Source organism: Mustela nivalis (assembly GCF_964662115.1).
Source record: "Mustela nivalis genome assembly, chromosome: 1".
NCBI classification, from domain to species: Eukaryota; Metazoa; Chordata; class Mammalia; order Carnivora; family Mustelidae; genus Mustela; species Mustela nivalis.
Window position 1 is genome coordinate 117,929,466 of NC_139020.1, and position 20,296 is coordinate 117,949,761.

Genomic DNA, 20,296 nt, shown 5'->3' on the forward strand with positions numbered 1-20,296 from the left:
CATAACTGAGTTACCTCTTTAAACCCTGTATCTCCAAATAGGGTCATATTCTGAGGTACTGGGAGGCTCGAGTTTCAACATATAAATTTTGGGGGGATGCAGCTCAGCCCATAACAGCAGCTCCACACAGCTCCTCTGAACAGATGGCATTTGCTCTCCACAGGAGGTCAGATTCTGGCTGTGGTAGCAGCCCTTCGTCTTCCCTGGAGGGCCTCTCCCTTCCCAGCAGCCCTAGGTGAAGGGAAGGGCTGCCTGGCTCAGCCTGTCGTGGCTATTCCAGAGCCCATCTAGTACCCACTTCCAAGGGGTTTCTCATGCTGTTCCATCTTGGGGTTCTCCCTCCCCCGCCGAGCCCCAGCCTTCTGCTTTCAAACCTGTGCTCCTCTCTCACCTGGAAAGAAACCTTGCTTGACATCTCCCCGTTCATCACCCTGTTTCCCCTTGTCCCTTCAACTCTAGAACTCGTGCCAGGTTAGTTGACTCCCTGCCTGTTTCCTTGAGAATCTCCCCTGGAGTGATTTCTGACCCTACCGTCTCATGCCGCCTGCCCTCTCACACCTTACCCGTCACTCAGGGCTGGTCACACCTGAAGCCCACTTCCCAGGGACTGTTCTCCTCCACCCTGGCTTGCAGGGACAGTCCTCCTTCCATCTGTTGAGGTCCACAGCCCTCTCCTTCATCCCAGCTCCTCACCATGGGCATCACGTAGGTTCAGACCCTGGTCCCTTTCCATCTCTCATTGCATTTTTTCCCCCAAAGAACTGACCCATCCTCGCAGTTTCCATTATGACTGCATGTTTGATTCTGGAGTCTTTCACTTCCAGTCTCCACCACCCTCCCTCTAGAATTCTGATCCTGGGCTTCTAGCCTACAAGTGCATTAAATTCTATCATCTACCACATTCACTTGGACCAAATCAAATGCCTCAGCTTTCACTCCCAAAGTCTGTATTCTGTCACCACCATTTTCCCCATTTATCCAAGCCAGAAATCTCTAAGGAATCTTTGTACCTCCCTCTTGCTCAGCCCCTAAATGGTCTTAACTTCTCTTCTGCCTCATCTGCATTTTCTTTTCTGCTGCCTTTACCAAGCCTGGACCTTCATCACTTCCTCCCCAAAGGATGGCAGTAGCCTCTGAATTGGATAGCCTTGTCCCCCAGGAGATAGGGAGACTGCCAAGGGGTCCTCCAGCCCAGCTAGACTGCAATTTCTGTGAGGATGTCCCCGTTCACTCACAACAAATATCTAGCCCTCAACCCTGGGATTCTGGATCAGCCCTGTGAGGACAGCAATGTTCCGTGTCTGTGCAGCATGGTGGCCACGAGCCATGTGTGGCTATCCTCGAGCACTTGAAACCAGACTACTGTGACCAAGGAACTGAATTCTTTATTTTCTTTAATTTGAATTGTCCCACCGCCTTCACACCAGAGTTCTCTAACCCTAGCCCCGCACTCTGGACAGCTTCCACTGGACATCACCCTGATCCTCAACTTGAACCACTCTCTGCTCCTGAACCATGGGGCCCTTCTCCTGTCTCCAGTTCAGATATTTCATAGCCTTCAGGTCTGTCCTGTGTGCACACAGCCCACAATGCACGCTCTTTGTCCTTCATTTGAACAACTGCGTTGTGTTGGCTAGATAAAAGTTTTGGTGTGTGTGTGTGTTTTTTTTAAGTAGGTTCTACGCCCAGTGTAGGGCTTGAACTCGCCACCCTGAGATCAAGACTCTCATGCTCTATGGTCTGAGCCAGTTAGGTGCCCCCTGAATAAAACCTTTTGAAAAAAAAACTTTCTATCAACTTTTATTTTGAAATAACCTCAGACTCAAAGTTGCAAAAACAGTACAAATAATACTTGTATCCCTTCGCTCTGATTCCTTAAATGTCAGCATTTTACCGTCTTCGCTTTATCATGTGTTTTTCCCTTTCTCCTTCCTTCTACCTCTCCACACACGTATGCACATACGTACACATTCATACATAATGATTTTTATGAGTAATTGAAAGTAAGTTGTACACATGATAACCTCAACATCCAAATATTTTTTTAATTTTTTTTTAAATATTTTATTTATTTATTTGACAGAGAGAGAGAGATCACAAGTAGGCAGAGAGGCAGGCAGAGAGAGAGGGGGGAAGCAGGCTCCCTGGTGAGCAGAGAGCCCGATGTGGGGCTCGATCCCAGGACCCCGAGATCATGACCCGAGCCAAAGGCAGAGGGTTAACCCACTGAGCCATCCAGGTGCCCCTATTTTTTTAATTTTTAAAAAATATTTTATTTATTTATTTGATAGAGATCACAAGTGGGCAGGGAGGCAGGCAGAGAGAGAGGGGGAGGTAGGCTCCCCACTGAGCAGAGAGCTCGATGCAGGGCTCGATCCCAGGACCGTGGGACCATGACCTGAGCTGAAGGCAGAGGCTTTAACCCACTGAGCCACCTGGGTGCCCCCAACACCCAAACATTTGAGGGTATATTTCCTAAAAACAAAGAGAGTTTCTTATAAAAACAAATTTGATGATCAAAACATGAAATTAACACTGATACAATACTGTCATCTAATTTATTGACCTTATGCAAATTTTGCCAGTTGTCCCATCAATATCCTTTATGACAAAAGGAAAAAAAAAAAAGCAGCCTTTCTTCTGGGCCACACACCTTGACATTTAAGCCCTTGAGGACAAGCTCTGATTTCTCACATTTGTGTGGTTTTCCTCTCAGCTCCCAGGTTAGGAGTTTGTGCTGACAGGCATTTGCCTGGTAAGTTTCTGTGAGATGGACAGATGGGTGGATAACAGTGACAAGCCAGGGTGCGTTTGGTGGAAGCAGGCCTCACCCTGGACTTCAGCATATATCTATTTGTGGTCAGTTCTGTGATCTCAGAGATCGCCTCCTTACCCAGTCCTTGTGTGGCTCTCAGGTGGGTAGCCCCACTACTCTGTTTCCCACATGCACAGCTAATAATCTACAAAGTCAGCTGACCGGCCTGTGGGCACACAGCAGTGTCCAGGCGAGGACACGGGACTGCTTTTCCATAATCTGCAGGGGTGAGGCTTTGGGGGTGACTAATTGCTAATGTCACCACCACTCATTCCTTCAGTAAATACTTACCAAGTGCCTCCACTGTTCCAAGCACACTGAGTATACAGCAGTGAGCAAAAAAAGAAAGTCTCTGCCCCCGAAAGCCTTTTACTTCAGAGATAGGGGAAGGGCAGGTAGTAAATCTACAAGTAAATATATAGTTTTTTATATGGTGCTAAGTGCCACGGGGAGGGGGACTAATAAAGTGAGGTGAGGGAGAGGAGAAGTGTGGAGGGCAGGGGGTTGCTGTAGGACATGGAGTGCTTAGGGAAGATCTCATTGGTTAAGTAACTCTTTCCCATTTTTTTGTACTAAGGTCTAATTTACAGACAGTAACGTTTACCCTTTCTCAGGCACAGTTCTATGAATCTTGACAACTGCATATGGCCATATAATTATTGCCATAATTAAAGTATGGTTCCCCCACCCTAAGACATGTCTTTGTGCCCCTTAACGGTGGACCCCTCTCCCCACACCCTGCTAATCTATTCTCTGCCCCTATAGCTTTGCCTTATCTAGAGTGAGACATATCAATTGAATTATACTGTTTATAGCCTTTTGAGTCTGGCCTTTCTTAGAGATAGACGAATCATTGAGATTCATCTAAGTTCTGTATATCAGTAGTTTGTTCCTTTTTCTTGGTATTTCATTGTATACCTATACCACAGGTCACCCGTTCTCCAGTTGTGGGATAATTGGGTAAATTCTAGCTTTTGGCAATCACAAATACAACCAACATAACCATTCACGTATAGATACTTGTGTGTGCATAGATTCTCATTCCACTTGGATAAACAGGTTTTGATTAAAGACCTTCAAGAAAGATGAAGATAAGCCATGAAGATTGCTGAGGCTATTTTTGGCATTTATCATACTGTTATTTAGCCAAATGAGTAGGTTTGTGCTGTGAAATTGGTCTGTTTGGGTCATTTTTCTTATTTGAGTTACTTGGAGAGAGTGGAAGCAATGGAGTAGGAAGGGAAGAAACCATTTGGTGGGTTCATTCACTTGTTCATTCATTCATTGATCCATTCAGCCAACACTAAACAATGAAAGCCACTAGTCCACAGTCTGTGACCCTAAGGAAGCCTGAGACCCTTGGATCTATACCAAAGGCTAATTTTAGATGGTTTATCTGACATAATTTCCTTTCTGGGTTTCCTGAAGTTTGGATGAGAGAATAGTTAGCAAGTGTGGAGTCATCATTGTTGAAATGGATGACGGAGACTCAAGCATTTTTGAGTTCTTATCCCAATGGTGACTCTGAAGGCCCCTCCAGAGGCCCCCCGAGACCTGATATTCATTCAGTCATGAGGTTGTCTCTATGGGAGTGCAAGATCTCCTGAAAAAACATATTTAAGTGGAGACATATTTAAATGAAGGCTCTGCCTGGGGCAGGGGCAGTGGGCAAGTCTCCTAGGATTCAAGAACTTTATGAAAAGCCAGGATTTACAGAAAATAACTTGTGAACATCTTTGTTTCAGGTGATGCAACTGTGAAAAAGAAACCTGCCCCCAAGACGCCTCCGAAGGCAGGTAATTGGTCATAAGCAACATTTGGGGGCAAGGGTCATCTGCCATGAGGTGTTTTTCCTTTGCCCAGCTAGACTGAGCACAGGCATAAGGTCCCAGGAGACCACTGCTGCCCCTCCCTGATTCGAACCCTGTATTATTCAGGCCAGATTTTCCCCAAGAGCCTCTGCACAGCCTGGTCCCCTACCCTCTGTCACTACTTGTCTTTTCTCCTTCCGCTGTAGCGTCCCTAGTATAGGGACATTATATGGTATCATACAGTACTATGACTTTCCCATCCCTGCTATGAAATTCTGCCTAACTCTACCCTCCACATTGCCATTTAAGGAGGTGATCCACTGTGTGCTATCTTAGTGCTCTGGTCTGTATGCCTCTGTCATGTAGAGCCTTGTCTGTTTCCCAGTGAAAGGCATTTGAGGAGGTGGACCGTATTGAACCTGTCAGCCAGGGTAACCTGGCTTGAAGATAAGGTGCTGCTTAATTAATAGAGCTAGCAGGGGGCTCCTGGGTGGCTCAGTCAGTGAAGCATCTGTCTTCACCTCAGGTGGTGATCTCAGGGTCCTGGGATCAAGTCCCATGTCTGGCTCCTTGTCCAGTGGGGAGCCTGCTTCTCCTATGCCCTCTGCCATTTCCCCCTGCTTGTGCTCTCTCTCACTCTCTGTCAAATAAATACATAAAATCCTTTGAAAAAATTAAAGGAGCGAGCAGGTATATTAAGAATTTTAGGGTAAGATGCAAATTCCAGAGCAATTGACTATTGGAAAATTCTGCCATGTAGATTGTATGGGCCATTTCTGAAGAATAAATACAAGAACAAACCTAGCAGGCCCATCAGTTGGACATTCTGGAGCAGAGGCCACTGTTCTCAGTGTTACTCTGAAGGCTCTAGAAGGCGAGAGAGGAACAGACCAGTGTGGACAGCAGCACTGAATGAGATCAGTCTCTCTGAGGCTCCCTCCTCATCGCTCACCTCGTCCCTTGTCCTCTCCCAGCCATGCCCCCTCAGATCATCCAGTTTCCCGAGGACCAGAAGGTGCGCGCAGGAGAGTCTGTGGAGCTGTTTGGGAAAGTGGCAGGCACCCAGCCCATCACCTGTACTTGGATGAAGTTCCGAAAGCAGGTTAGTGAGGGAGGGGAGTGGCCAAAGAATGACGTGCCCAGCCCCTGCGCCGAAAGGGACCAGAAACGCCATCATGTCGGCAGCAGCATTTTGATCAGCGGGGCCTTGGAAATGGGAGGGCCCCTCTCCCACCTGTCCCCACCCACCATATCTGACTCTACTCAGAGTCAGGAGAATTGAACCACTGACTGAAAGGACCTCTCAGACCCTGTGAACCTTCTGTGATTCTGGGTTAGCCCACTGAGCCCTATCTGTGGTAACCTCTTCAGCTTACTAATGTTGAAGGGATAAAAGGGATTCCAACTATTTGAATAAATAAATTGTACATTAACTAGAACCTTGGCTTACTGGCCCAGAAATATACCGTTTCTCCTAAGGATCCTATGAAAGAAGGGTCTGAATTTCTGAACAACCAGCTTAAAAGGACATGGGGAGCCCTCCAGTTCCCCTGGGCCCATGTGGGTAGTGTGTGCCTCTTACTTACATGTGACCAACAAAGGTCCCAGGCGGTGGCTGACACTGAATCAGGAACTTTGCAGAGGATGTGAAGATTTCTTCTGAGTTCTCTGTTGCTCTATTCCAAACCATTCAAAGTGCCCTGAGGAGCAGAGATGGGAGGCTAGTACCAGGGAGGCATGGAGGACTGGTCTCAAAAGATGAAGCTGAGAAGCTTGCCTTATCGTCCCAACGGGTGCTTGCTCTGTGCTCTCTCTGGTGGTGTCTTAAGGAAGATGGACTCTCTCCTTTTGCAGAGACATTTGGCCAGGTCCCCACCGGGGACAAAGAATTTCTCTGGTGATGGATATGTTCTGTATCCATTATCCAATATGGTAGCCACCACTGTATGTAGTTACTGAGCATTTAAAATGTGACTAGTGCAACTGAGGAACAGACTTTGAAATTGTAATTAATTTAAAATCCTTATAACAGCTTTGTTATATACACCATAACATTCAGACACCATAAAATTTGACCTTTTCAAGTGTACCATTCAGTGGTTTTTCAACCATTTCAGTTGTGCAACCATAACAATGATCTAATGCTGGAACATTTCCATTATCTCAAAAAGAAACCCTGGACCCATTAGCAGCCATTCCTCCCTTTTCCCCAAGCCCTGGCAACCACTAACTTACTTTCTGTCTCTATGGATTTGCCTACTGGGGGCATTTCATATAAATGTATTCTTTCATGTCTGGCTTGTTACTTAGCATGACGTTTTCAGGGCCTATCCATGTTGTAGCATAAATCAGTACTTCATTCCTTTTTCTGGCCAAATAATATTCTATTGTCTGGATAGGCCACAGTTTGTTTATCCATTCATTAGTTGATGGACCTTCGGGCTATTTCTACTTAATTAAAACTTACATAGCCACATGTGGCCGGTGGCCCCAGTATTAGCATAGGAGAAGTCAGAACACACTGGGGTTAGGTGACTGCTCAGACAGCTCTTCCTGCCCTCCCTCCCAAACCCCTGAAGCAATGGGACCCTCCCCGGCTCTGGGTTGGGCAGCAAGGGCAGACACAATCCATCTGTCGGGCCATGCTCTGCACGCTTCCCCCTCACCCCAGAGCTGGAACCCCTCAGGGAGGCTTGGCTTTGGACGCAGAAGAGGAGGGGCCAAAGGGGAAGCCCAGGGTCTAGACAAGATGGAGCCCCATACAGCCTGTCCACAGCCTTCCCTAAGGGTGGGGAGTGGAGGTCAGAGCCCTCTCCCCTTCCTGGCCCAAGTCTCTAGCACCTGTCCCACTCTCTGCTCCCAGATCCAGGAGAGCGAGCACATCAAGGTGGAGAACAGCGAGAATGGCAGCAGGCTCACCATCGTGGCCGCACGCCAGGAACACTGCGGCTGCTACACTCTGCTGGTGGAGAACAAGCTGGGCAGCAGGCAGGCCCAGGTCAACCTCACTGTCGTGGGTGAGTCTGGGGACGGGTTGGCCTGGGGGTCAGAGGACAGTAGGATGATGGGCCTCTGGACTTCATGTCCCTGGGGCCCACTCCTTCGGTGCCCTGCCCACAGCCTCACATGCTCCTGTGCTCCCTCTCCCTGCCCCCTCTCTCTGGCTGGGCTTCGTGCTTCTGGAGAAGCCCAGACCTTACCGCACACCCACAGCATTTTCCTGTTCCTGTGAACCCCCTCCTGGCTTCTTTCTGTCTAGTCTTTGGGAAACCTGAGCTACACTACCCCAGACCCCAGCACCTTGCTCCCTGTCGCTGTGGTCCACCCCCTTCCCTCTCCCCGGCCACTCAGTCCCTTTGCCAGTCCTCAACTTCAGGCCGTGCTGCCTTCCACGTCCTCCTGTGCCTGCTTCTGAGGGCACTGCAGGAAGAGGATCACGAGCCACAGACTCATTGCTGCCCTCGCCGGTGTCAGCCGGCTGAGTGTCCTCCTTGCTTGTCTGGCTTCCCTGAGGAATTGGAGGTGGCAGGCATTTCACCACCTCGTGGCCCGCGCCTACAGGTGTCTGTATATCTGTGCCCCTTCCTTCGTCTTCACCTCCTCTGCTTCTCCCGGAAATGTTGCCAGGGCTCTCTCATCCCAGCCAAACATGCAGGCGCGTGTACACCTGCAGGATCCTGTCCCGCTGTGGCCACCCTGCCACGTCTCTGCCGCCTGCACAGCCACGCCCCTCACCAGGGCCAGTCTCCACTTTGATCCTGCTTCTTCGCCCCCCTGAGGCCTCCCTCCTACCCCCGTGAGTCTGCTGGGACCACCCTTCCGAGATCACCCTTCCGAGATCACCCTTCCGAGATCACGGTGACCTCCCAGTCCTACCTGCATTTCTTTTTCACCTCCTGCCGTATGGAGTGGAGTCTCTCTCTAGACTGATTTTTAAGTTCACTTTTTCCTCTCTTACCCAGTCACTGTCTTTCATGCCCTGGGGGACTGTCTCCTGAAATGTCCAAATACCTTGCTAACTGGTCCCACACTGTGGGTTGTGCTCAGGCCCTTGAGCCCTGACATGGCGGGCACTTGGGACAGCCAAGGAACAGCAGATGAAGAACTGGGCAGGTGGACAGCAGGCCGTGTGCCTGCGCACCTGTGGCCATCAGAGGCTGTGTGCGTAAAGGCCTTTGGCCTCACGGTGGCTGATCTGATCCCCTATTTCTGCTGCTGTAGATCAGGAGTTTTAACTCTGGGAAGGCCAGTGTGCTAAGGGGTCAGGAAATAGGTTTCTCATCTATAAAGACAGGAGACACATTTTTCTCACTCTTTCTCTCTTTGGTGACTCCGGATGTTCATTTCGATGATTGTCCCCCAGGAGGCAAGACTATTTGGGGGCTTGGGAAATCGGCCCTAGTGACCCAGATCTCCTACACATTGAGATGTGTACCTGAAGTATTGACTTGGCTCCCCTCTCCCCGCATCAGCAAGCACTGGTTTCCTGTTTTCCTTGGTGTTCTCTTCTCTGCCCAGCTTGGGGAACCTAGGGGATCACCTCCTTTGAACTGCTCTCCCATGACCAGCGCCCCTGCCCCACTCTGACTGGCTCTGCGGTGCCACACGCGCCCCTCCCCCAGGCCCACCACGGGGCTGTGCTTCTGGCCTTTTATGGTTTCGTTTCTCATTCTCCGCGGCCAGTGCTGACAGGGCCTTGGCGTGGCTGCCCGCCAGCTGGCGGGAGCAGCATGTTAAATGCCGTGCTGGGAGGGGAATGGAATGGAGGGGAACGGGCTTTCTGTCTGCCTCCCCCTCGGAGAGCTAAGAATAGAACGGCTCAATAAACGGAGAACTTGCATTGATGGACCCAGCAAAGCTGCATTCATTCAGAGCCTGTGGATTTAGCCTTAGTCCACAGTAAACCTGGCTTAGGGCCAGATTTCCCTGTGTGACTCTGGGGGCATCTGGGCATTATCTGATCAAGGCTTATTAAGTAGATGTCAGATAGAAATGGGACGATGAAACAGGAATTGTTTGGGCAACTCCAGACCCTTTTCAAGCACTCTGGAAGGCCGTCTGCAGGCCAGCTGACTGAGGCCGACTTAACTTCGACTGGTTAGCAGCAAACTTCTCTTCTTGTCTGTCCTTTAAAAATACCATTTTCTTTTCATCGAGGCTATGTATGACTCCTGTTTTTTTTTAATGGTAATAAAAAGTAGCCTTTCCCTGGGTTCCTTTGAATGAGTGATGTTTAACTATTTCGAAAGGCAGCACAGGAGTTGGTGACGTTCTGAGAGCCTCTGCCACAATGGCCCTTCCAGCTCTGCCACGGGGCAAGGGAGGGAGGGGCCCCAGAGAGCTGCTGGCCCAGATGCATTCCTTCCAGTAACTTGTCCAGCTAGGGGAAAAACAGGTCACTTTGCATATCTTTAAAGGAGAAAAACCAAGTCCAGAGAATCTCCAAATACCCAGTAATCCTCAACTACTCTGAGCTTGGAACTCACATGAATTTTAAGGGCAGGAGATTTCCCCTTGTGATGCTTGGCGTGGGTTTAAGCAAGATGCTTCTTGATCTTATTCTGCCCGATAGCTTGTAAAAAAGCAGGCCCTGGAACAGGGCTCTGGAAATGTCCTGGAGTCTCCTTTTCACTCTGCCACTCGCTAGCTGGTTATTCTTAGCAAGCAAAATGCCTTAGCTTTCAAGGGCCTGGATCGTCCAGGTAGGTGACCCTGGTGATAGGGTGGTCACTAGGAATGAAAGTGATTTTTCATCTTCTCTTGTATGACAGGGGGCAACACATATCATATGTCTGTCTTTCTGACCCTTTCAGCCAAGAGACATCTGGAACAGGGTAGGGTACAAGTAGTACCTCTTTTGCAATACCCATTTCTCAACATTGGCTTCACCAACACAGAGGGGAGAAAAATCAGTCAGTGGAGTGTATGTGCCTTTGTCTTATAAACCTACACGACTCTAAACGTGTCCAACAAGACACTTCCCAGGCAGTTTTCTTTGGGGGAAGCAGTGAGTCTGTCTTTCATCCCTCTTTGGGCTTTTTTAACTCCCTTAGCTGGGTCTTGAGAGGACTTGAAGCACTTGCCTCTACAAGAGTTTAGAGCAATAAACATCTTAGCCAACACCAGAAATATTTCTAAAAAGACCAATACATCTTTCAGAACAAATAGTTTTTCTAAGAGAACACTTTAAACAACCAGCGAAAGTGGTTCCATCCCAGGAGGCCTCCAGAGTGACTGCCAATGGTGGGAGGTAGTTCTACCACGATCCCAGAAACCCTCCACACAAGGGCGCTGTGCGGGGATGGGCGGTAGCCATAGGAAGAACAGAAAAGCCGTGGGGCCTGGGGAACCAGGGAGGATGAATACAGATATGTGTATGTACATGTGTGTCACACACACACACACACACACACACACACACGATGGAATGTTTGTTTTCTCCCCTGTCTGCGCAAAGCCATTTATAAGAATTCTCTTCCGCTTTCCACCCTTGCTGAAGGGAAGGTGAGTAGGAGTCAAGGTCTTTACCTGGATGTTTACAAAACCCCTACCAGGTAGATACACATTAGCACCATTGTCCAAATAAAAAAGAGGAACTAGAAGTCTGGAACCTTGGAAGTCAAGGAATTTGCTCGAGGTCACATAGCTTATAAGAATGACATAGCATGAAAAGCATGGTTTTAATTGCTGGTTTGGGAAACCCTACACCTCAGACTGCCTTGGCGGGGGTAGGTTGAGGGGCAGATAGAGGTTACTGAATACTGGTATCTATAGCTAAATCAGCCACCTATGAAAACAAAATCTGAAAAACAGGAGAATTTTGTTCAGAGGAGTGCCAGACAGAATCCACAAAACTCCGAGACCTGACCAAAGTCTAGGCTGGCATGATCTGCCTGGAAGTGGGTGGTGTCACTGGTCTGAGTGGGAAGGCAGCCTGCTCCTGTTTCCAGGCCTAGTCAGGGACGGTTGTGATTCACTACTGTGCTTTGCTTTTGAAAGTCCTTCTCATTTTATCTTGGTCCTAGGAGGATAAAAGAGGTGGGGTAGAAGTAATATTTTACATATTACAAAGCGAGAAATAAACTCCCCCCAAAATGAGAGTGATGACGGTACATGCCAGCCCCTTGTCCAGGAAGTTCTCACAGCTGCCTTGTGATCCAATCAATGTTATTTTCCACATTGCTTACAGACCAGGAAACTGAGGCACAGAGAGGTTAACAAGTAGTGAGTGGAGACAGAGCCATGTTCAGACCCAGATCTGTCCGACCTCAGAGCTCGCTGTGCTATTCCACCTCTCCGTGGGGCAGGCGTTTCCCAAGTCCCGGAGAAAGTGGAGACTGACCCTCATTATGTCACAGGCCACTGGCCTAGGGCCTGACAGACACACACACACACATTAAATTCTCTCTCAAAACATATTTGTGATGGGAAGCAGTCCACGCCTTCTGGGCAGCTTCCTAGATCTGTTTACTCAGAGAAATATGTTTAGGACTGAGGCAAAGTACAGGAAATCGTGACTTGTAGGCTGGAAAACTAGCCAGAAAAAGAGGGGGTTTTTCAAGCAAATAGGTATTTGTGGGCTTTGCGTGTTTGTAGACAGGTGTAACCATGTAGGTGAGGAGAGGAGAGCCAGGACCAGGGCTGTCAGCTCGGGTTCTCTGGGCTTTTCCTCCAAGACAACGCTAATCCAGAAACGTTCTTTCCCTACAATTCTGAAGACGTGGGTGATGTGCTTCTCTTTCCCCAGACAAGCCAGACCCCCCAGCTGGCACGCCTTGCGCCTCTGACATCCGGAGCTCCTCGTTGACCCTGTCCTGGTATGGCTCTTCATACGACGGGGGCAGTGCCGTGCAGTCCTACAGCGTCGAGATCTGGGACTCCGTGGACAAAACGTGGAAGGAGCTAGCCACATGCCGCAGCACCTCTTTTAACGTCCAGGACCTCCTGCCTGACCGAGAGTATAAATTCCGTGTGCGTGCCATCAATGTGTATGGAACCAGTGAGCCGAGCCAGGAGTCTGAACTCACAGCAGTGGGAGAGAAACCAGAGGGTAGGTTGCCTTTATTTTATCGCTGGCTTGAAATATGTGTGCATGGCTTTCCTTGTGTATGTAGAAACCTGTACTGAGAGGGGTACCGAGAACCGAGGAGATGTCAGTGATGGCTGGCAGAGTCTTTGGGGATCTTGGTTTCCAGGGTGGTGATGCTGATCCGTGCGTTAAAAGAGGTACCTGTGTGACTCTTCCAGACATTGGACCAGCAATTTTGGTACCCTGCCACCAGGGGGCAATGGTGTGTTAATCAGAAGCGCAGTCCTGGAAGGCAGGAGTTCGTGGGGGCCCGTTTTAACTTTCCCCTGCACCCACCTCACTCCTTCTCTTGCGGTCCAATTGCACTGTCTACTCGGTGTTGAGTTCTTGGAACACAAAGACAGATTAGACAATGGGCTTAAATCTTAAGGAGGAGGACAGCTGCCTAGACAGTCACTGTGATCAGATGGGATACATGCAATGATAGTGGTGTAAACAAAAAAGAGGAGTCACAGCAGAAAGCATGAGTAAGTTTGCCATGAAGGTGGAGGAAGGCTTCCTAGAGGAGGTAACACTTATGTGGAGTCTTGGGGAAAGGAACGGACTTCCAAGAGGCAGGGAAGATAAGGAGAGGCATTCCCCATGGAGGAAACAGCATGAGCAAAGGTGCAAAGTGTTGGAAAAACACGGCATTCTGAGAAGCTTGTGCCGGGGTATATGCTGTGTGAGTCAGAACAGGAGGAAGCAACCCGAAGGGCAGTTTAAGTTACATTGTGAAGTTCATCCAAGATTTCCAGGCAGGGGACTGATATGATCACATGAGGTTTTTTTTTTTTTTTAAGAAAGAGAATTAGAGGAAGAGTAGAGCTTTGCTACCCAAACTGCGGTCTGGACCAGCAGTCTTGGGATCTCAGCACTTACTGGAAATGCAAACTCTTGGCCCCTCCACACCCCTGGTCCCTTCTGAATCCTCATTTCAATATGATCTACCCCATGGATTCAGATGCATGCGGCAGTTGGGGAAGCACCCAGGGAGGGAAGGAATGACACTGGAGTTGGCAAAATACCAGTGGGACCTCTGTGGTGTAGTTCAGGTGGCGAATGGTCCGACCATGAATGAAGGCCTTAGCCGATAGAACCAACCATTCTCAGTGACTTTTTGGGTAGACTTGGAGGAAAAATTAGAAGAGTACAAGATGGGGACGCCTGGGTGGCTCAGTTCGTTGGACGACTGCCTTCGGCTCAGGTCATGATCCCGGAGTCCCGGGATCGAGTCCCTCATCGGGCTCCCAGCTCCATGGGGAGTCTGCTTCTTCCTCTGACCTTCTCCTCGCTCATGCTCTCTCTCTCACTGTGTCTCTCTCAAATGAATAAATAAAATCTTTAAAAAAAAAAAAAAAAAAGAAGAGTACAAGATGACTCCCAGCTCCTGGCTTAAGTAACTGAACACAAATTTTCTATTTTGTTGTTGTTGTTGTTGTTGTTTGTTTAAAAATCCACTGTTTTTTTTTTTTTTTAGATTTTAAAAATTTATTTATTTGAGAGAAAGAGAGCAAGAGGGAGAGAGCATGAGCAAGGATAGGGATAGAGAAAGAGGGAGAAGCAGGCTTCTCGCTGAGCAGGAAGCCCAATGCGGGGCTGGATCCCAGGACCCCAGGATCATGACCTGAGCAGAAGGCAGGCACTTAACTGATTGAGCCATCTAGGCACCCCGAACACAAATTTAAGAGCCATTTATTATTACAGTTCTTGGTGGCTAACATATATCAAGTACTTGCTATAGGCTAACAGTGTGGGCAGCCCTCTACATGCATCATTTCCTGCATCTATCTCAGTGAAGTAGCTGCCATTATTACCCCCATTTTACAGATAGGAGAAATGAGGTTTACAGGGCAAACCTACGTGCCCAAGATCACAGAGCCTGTAATGTAATTGAAGAGCTGTCTGACTTGAAGCCTGTGCTCCTTTGGGAGTAGTCAGGCTGCCTCTCAGGGACTGGAGGTTAGGCAGTGGGGAGTCCTGGAGAAGACACAAGTTCTGGTCTCAGTCCTGTGTGACTGAGGTGACTGAAGGCAATCCAAGTGTCCTCAGACTACTGACTTGAATCTAGAGCTCAGAAGAAGGCTTAGGTCAGAACTAAGGATTTGAGAGTCTCACTGCTTAACTAATAATTGAAGCCACGAGCATCAGTGAGGTCACCAAGAGGGTGGTAGGAAAGTCACCACAGATATACGGAGACGAAGGAGCCTGCAAGACCAGAAGGAAGGGCAAGAGGGAGAGCATCAGGAGAAGTTGGAGCCGAGCTGAAGAAATACAGATGTTGTGAGTCACTGAGAGGGCTCAGGGAACAGCCACCAGCGCTAAATACAGGAGATGAGGACTCCTGGATTTAGCCCTTCAAGACGCAGCCATCTTTGAGAGTGAAGAGCAGAGCGTTTCCACAGGGTGGAAAATTGTTACCCCAGGATAAGGAACAAGTGGGAGAAGGAAAGGCCAAGAGTGTGGAATATTTTTTCAGGAAGTTTGGTGTGAAGAGAAGCAAAAGGCTGCCATGAATTCAAGGTGGAGAAGAGGCTGTGGGTGGGGAGGAGGGACACCAAGGGAAGGAGCACCGGGAGAGGGAGAGCTTCCGGTTGTGAGGCAGGGAGGAGAAGGGAGAGTAAAGGACAGGGCCTGTCTGAAGTCCCCACGGGACCAGAGGCCTCATGAGTATGGGACGGCCGTTATGGTTTGATGTCCTTCTTTGGTGAGAAAATCGGATATAAAATAGATATTCAAACCTTGCTTTCATATGAAATGAGGGCTCCAGAAAGAAATCGGAGGATGCCAGTGGAAAACACACCAGATTTATAACGTTGCAGGTACAGCCCTGTCTTGGGGGCCTTTATCTGGGAATGTGGAGGCTGTGGAGGCATGGATCCCAGCCCCTGGAACAGGCCCACTGGGCCTCCCTGCAGCTGTCCTGGGCTCCTGGGCTCCTGCCCAACAGCTGCTTGCAAATGTCTGCTGGGGGAGCCGGGTAACAGAACGGCTATCTGCCGCCCTTTGACGCCCCCCTTCGAAATGAGCTGGCATAGGCAGGTTAGCTTGGGGGCAGTGGGGGCTCCAGATCAGGCACTCAGTTTTATGTTTTTAGCATATTGCTTTGTTCAAGAAGAGTACTCCCCACCTCTGGAAAAGTGAGAAGGAAAGAGATGACAGGGCAGTGAGATGTTCCTTAGCTGGAAAGGAGCTCTTCCAGGTCGTCTCTGGAGGAAACCCAGAGAAACTGTAGAGTTCCTGATAAATCCCAAAAGATGAAGGCCATGAGTGCTTAAGGCGTGACTCCCAGGAGGCCAGGACAGCAGCACCCAGGGCTGGAGGGAGAGTCTGTGGGGACCAGGGGCTAGGACTGCTGGGCTCTGGGCAGGTTGCCCTCCCCGTCCTCCCTGCAGCCGAGCCAAACCCCTGCTGTGGTCCTCAGACTCTCTTCCTAGGGCCCCTCCTGGCTGGGAGCAAATGAAAGGAAATGCAAAAATAGCCTGCAAGCCCAAGGAGGGGTCCAGGCCACCCAGAGCTTCCAGACTAGAAGCTGTTCCCACCTCCAGGCCCAGCTGGATTACTGGGGAGGAGGGGCGGCAGAAGAGTTGTGGAGCATTAGGACTGAGGGGCAGAGGACGGAGGGATTGGGAAGGTGGGCTGGAGGGAGGTGGGGGTTCTAAGTGAAGGCCCCCATGGACCGGTCAGATGCTTGTTAGTTATAACCTGGGTAGGTCATCTGTCTACTTTAAAAGCGAAATGCCTCACAGAGAAGTGGGGTGTGTTTGCACACGCGTGTGAACTGCATGTGTGCCTGGGTGGGTGTGAGGTAGAGGAGGGAGGTTTCGGTGGCTCCTCTCCATGGAGCCAGTGGTCTGTGGTGGTCATCGAAACAGCAGTGCCAACTCACTCTCCCTCCACTAAGCCCAGCTAACGTCGGCTGTCCTCTTCCCCACTGCCACCAGGACCCCTCCTGTCTGTGCCGTAGCAGCTTGGGTTTTCCTCTTCATCCTGATCTCCCCGTTCTAACCCTGCTAAGCACCCCAACCCCACCTTACATTCACTCCCCCAATGTATCCTGCACCCCTCCTCTGTTCAGGCACTGTTTGGCTGGCACAGGACAAAGCACGGTGTCCTTCCCCCAACCCCCGCTTTAGAGGCCGCCTTATGCGACAGCCGCCCCTCACACTAGGATCCCTAACCCAGTTAGCTCCCCTCCCTGTCTTCCCAAACCTGGGTAAACAGAGCCACTAGCCCAGTACACCCATCTCTCCCGTCCCAGCCAGGCCTTCCTGTCCATCACCCCCCCCCCACCCTGCTCTGACTCTTCAATCCACTCTATCCTTGCCCTCATCCTAATTTGTTCTAGAATATATCATTGCTAGTGAATCAACAGGGAGGAAGGCTCCTTGAGGAGCTAGGGATTCCTTGCAAGCCTGAGGGCAGTTAGAGCTGCAGACCGGCTGGCCCGGTCTGGGGCTGCAGAGGCCTCTCTGGGGCTGGGGTGCCCTCTAGTGCCCATTGGGCATGGAACAGCCCTTGGCCCTGGAGAGCTCTGTCCAGGGGGCTGCCTAAGTCATGCCCTGTGAAAGTCCCCAGGGCACATCTGGTTCTGTCCCAAACACTACTCCAGGGGCATGAGACTTACCTACTTGGTGATAGAGCTCAGAACCATCTTCCAAATAGTTCTTGTGCTTAGCTCGCGGATGTCCTAGCTCTTTCTGAATAGAAGGTTTTTGAAACCTCTTGTTGAAATCCCTCCTGCTGTGTAGTTCAGCTCCTTCTGTGGTGGAAAGATGGAAACTGAGTGGTCACCCCTCCCATTATTACAGCCCTTTATTCTTGAAGGCCTGGATAATCCAACTGTGGCCTTTCCCCAACTCCTACCCTGCTCCTCTCCTTAGAGCCACATCCCCCTCCAAGCAGAGTGGAGGCAGAAGGAGAAGGAAAGGGAAGAAGGGAAACCTCTCAGCCTGGAGTCTTGGTCTGTTTCAAACAGAGGAAAAGTGGTGGAACAGTGAGCCCGAAAGAGGGGCATGACTTCCCTGAAAAGGATCTAGGTCCCAACAACTATAGCACCAGGAGAGCTGTCTGCGTTTCAGTTGCCAAGGGAGAAAGGCAGAGGTGAAGGATGGATGTGGTATTTGCAGTGAGGGCCAGAAGGCCAGCCTTGTCATTTCTAACACTGGGAAGAGGCCAGTTCTAGAATGGCATGCCTTCTCCAGGACTCCCCGCAGGGTGCCCCCAGGTGCCAGGCCATTGGAAAGCCCCACGCACAGCTGCTGCCCCCTCACTAGGGAAGCACAGATAGTTCTTACTAAAGATGCCAGGCCTACACGGCCTGCCTTCTCCTTTATCTCTTGTCCCACTGCTCATTCCACACCAGGATGAGTGGCATGGGAATGAAAAGAAAAGGGGATGCCTTATTGGTGAACACTCTCTCAGAGGGGGTACTGTGGGCCAGGACGCTAGGCCTCCCCAACAGTAAAGGTCGCTGTTATTGTTAGTATTTTGTCTCCGGGCCAAGCCAGTGACAGCAGCCGTTGTGAAGGATTCAAACCCCTTGGTTCCCTTAAAGCCCCATCCGAAGTGCCCTAAACTCCTGCTGACCCTATTTATCATTCTCATGGTGCATCTGGAGATGTGAGTTCTTATACAGCGTTTCTCCTGTGTGAGGAATCACACGAGATCATTCTCTCAAGTTACGGCACTGATTAACTGATAAAAAGTGGTAACTTTGGGGCGCCTGGGTGGCTCAGTGGTTAAAGCCTCTGCCTTTGGCTCAGGTCATGGTCCCAGGGTCCTGGGATCGGGCCCTGCATCGGACTCTCTGCTCAGCATGGAGCTTTGCCCTCTCTCTCTGCCTGCTTTTCTGCCTACTTGTGATCTCTCTTTCTCTCTCTGTCAAATCAATCAATCAATCAATCAATCAGTCTTTAAAAAAAAATCAGTAACCTTAATCTCACCCTTGGCCATTGAAATTGTTAAAAAGTAAGGGTGTCTCATTCAGTTGGGTGTCTGACTCTTGATTTCGGCTCAGGTCATGATTTCAGGGTCCTGGGATCGAGCCCCACATGGGGCTCCACGCTGAACGTGGACCCTGCTTGAGATTCTCTCTCTCCCCTGCCCCCTCCTCTAAAAAAAAAAAATCTCTACTTTAGACTTTTTCCCCAACCAGGGAGGTCTAACCATGTCTGCTTATCTCCCCCACAGCAGCTCTTCCTTTCAGTGGCTTTGCATGCCTCCCCAGCCCTGCTGTGACTTTTTAAGTGCCTACGGCCCCAGTTTCAGTAGCAGACGACCCCAGGCTCTGCTGGGGGCAGAGTAAGAATACCTGCTTGTGGCCAGTGCACATTTACCCTCTACCTGCCTTGATGGCGTTCTGTTGGCCAGAGCAATAAGAAGGCTGAGAAACTGGGCTCCCCACGCTTGGGTTTTAACTAGACTCCCTAGGGCTTGTTACCCCTAAAGGTTGAATAATTAAATTCTCCCTGAAATGTGACTCCATTGCTGCCTTCCAGGTGTGGCTCCCCAGGCATTCTAATGGTCTATGAATTGACAAGGTCACTCTCCACTCTCAAGTGCAAGTGTTGCTCAGTTAGAGCAAGAAGACTTGCTCGGTTAGGCTGCTGTCCTGGAGCTCTCTGTGAAACCCCCACCACTAACCAGGGAGTTCCAGTCTCTCCTACCCTTTTTATGGTTCCAGAGCATTTGCCTTCCTGTGACAGAATATTCTTCCCTCTCCCAGTGATGTTTAATTTTTCATTTCCTCAGCAGTACTTTAAGGACTCTAAACAAGGGGCGCCTGGGTGGCTTGATCTGTTAAGCTCAGGTCATGATCTTGGGGTCCTGGGATAGACCCTCAAGTCAGGCTCCCCACTCGGCATGGAGTCTGCTTCTCCCTCTCCCTCTGCCCCTCTACCTGCTCATGATTTCCTCTCTCAAATAAATAAAATCTTTAAAAAATTTTTTTTTAAATTAAAAAAAAAAAAAGACTCTAAATAAATTGCAGCCTCTCTTGCTCCTGGAAGACTTATCCATAGGATGAGTGCTGTCCCTTATCACAACCTTTCCCCAAAGTCTGATTCTCTCACACAGACACACACACACACACACACGCACACACATACATGCACACACATGGCGCATGCGCTCTATAAAATCTCTGTCCTCCCTCACTGACTTCTCTCAGTTCTTTGTTCTATCTCCTCAGGAAACCTGCCTTGTCTCCATCTGTCTGTGAAACATAGCCCACATCCTAAGGAGCACAGAGCACATCACAAAATATGGCATCTAGAGCTAGCCAGTGACACTAGAAATCACCTAAAAATACACCTCCCTCCTTTTACTGAAGAGGAAACAGGGACCCAGAAAGGGAAAGGCTCTCAACCAAGGTCAAAAAACATAGTGGCTCCATAGGGACAAAGCTATGCCTAGGGAAGGGAAAGCCTGGAGGGGCGCCTGGGTGGCTCAGTCCATTAACTGTCTGCTTTCGGCTTGGGTCATCATCCCAGGGTCCCGGGATCCAGCCCCACTTTGGACTCCCTACTCTGCAGGAAGCCTGCTTCTCCCTCTCCCACTCCCCCTGCTTGTGTTCCCCCTCTCACTCTCTCTCTCTCTCTC

At 49.8% G+C, this 20,296-nt stretch overlaps 1 protein-coding gene across 9 annotated transcripts in view; it reads left to right on the forward strand.

Annotated features, from left to right (window-relative positions):
• Positions 1 to 20,296, forward strand: part of MYLK (myosin light chain kinase) — a 265,249-nt gene that overhangs the window by 210,145 nt on the left and 34,808 nt on the right. For all 9 annotated transcript variants that reach the window (XM_082744141.1, XM_082744140.1, XM_082744139.1 and 6 more), the window contains 4 exons: positions 4,561 to 4,611; positions 5,601 to 5,728; positions 7,490 to 7,643; positions 12,374 to 12,676. In XM_082744141.1, coding sequence (XP_082600267.1) covers positions 4,561 to 4,611; positions 5,601 to 5,728; positions 7,490 to 7,643; positions 12,374 to 12,676 — 636 coding nt within the window. The remainder of the gene's footprint in view (positions 1 to 4,560; positions 4,612 to 5,600; positions 5,729 to 7,489; positions 7,644 to 12,373; positions 12,677 to 20,296) is intronic.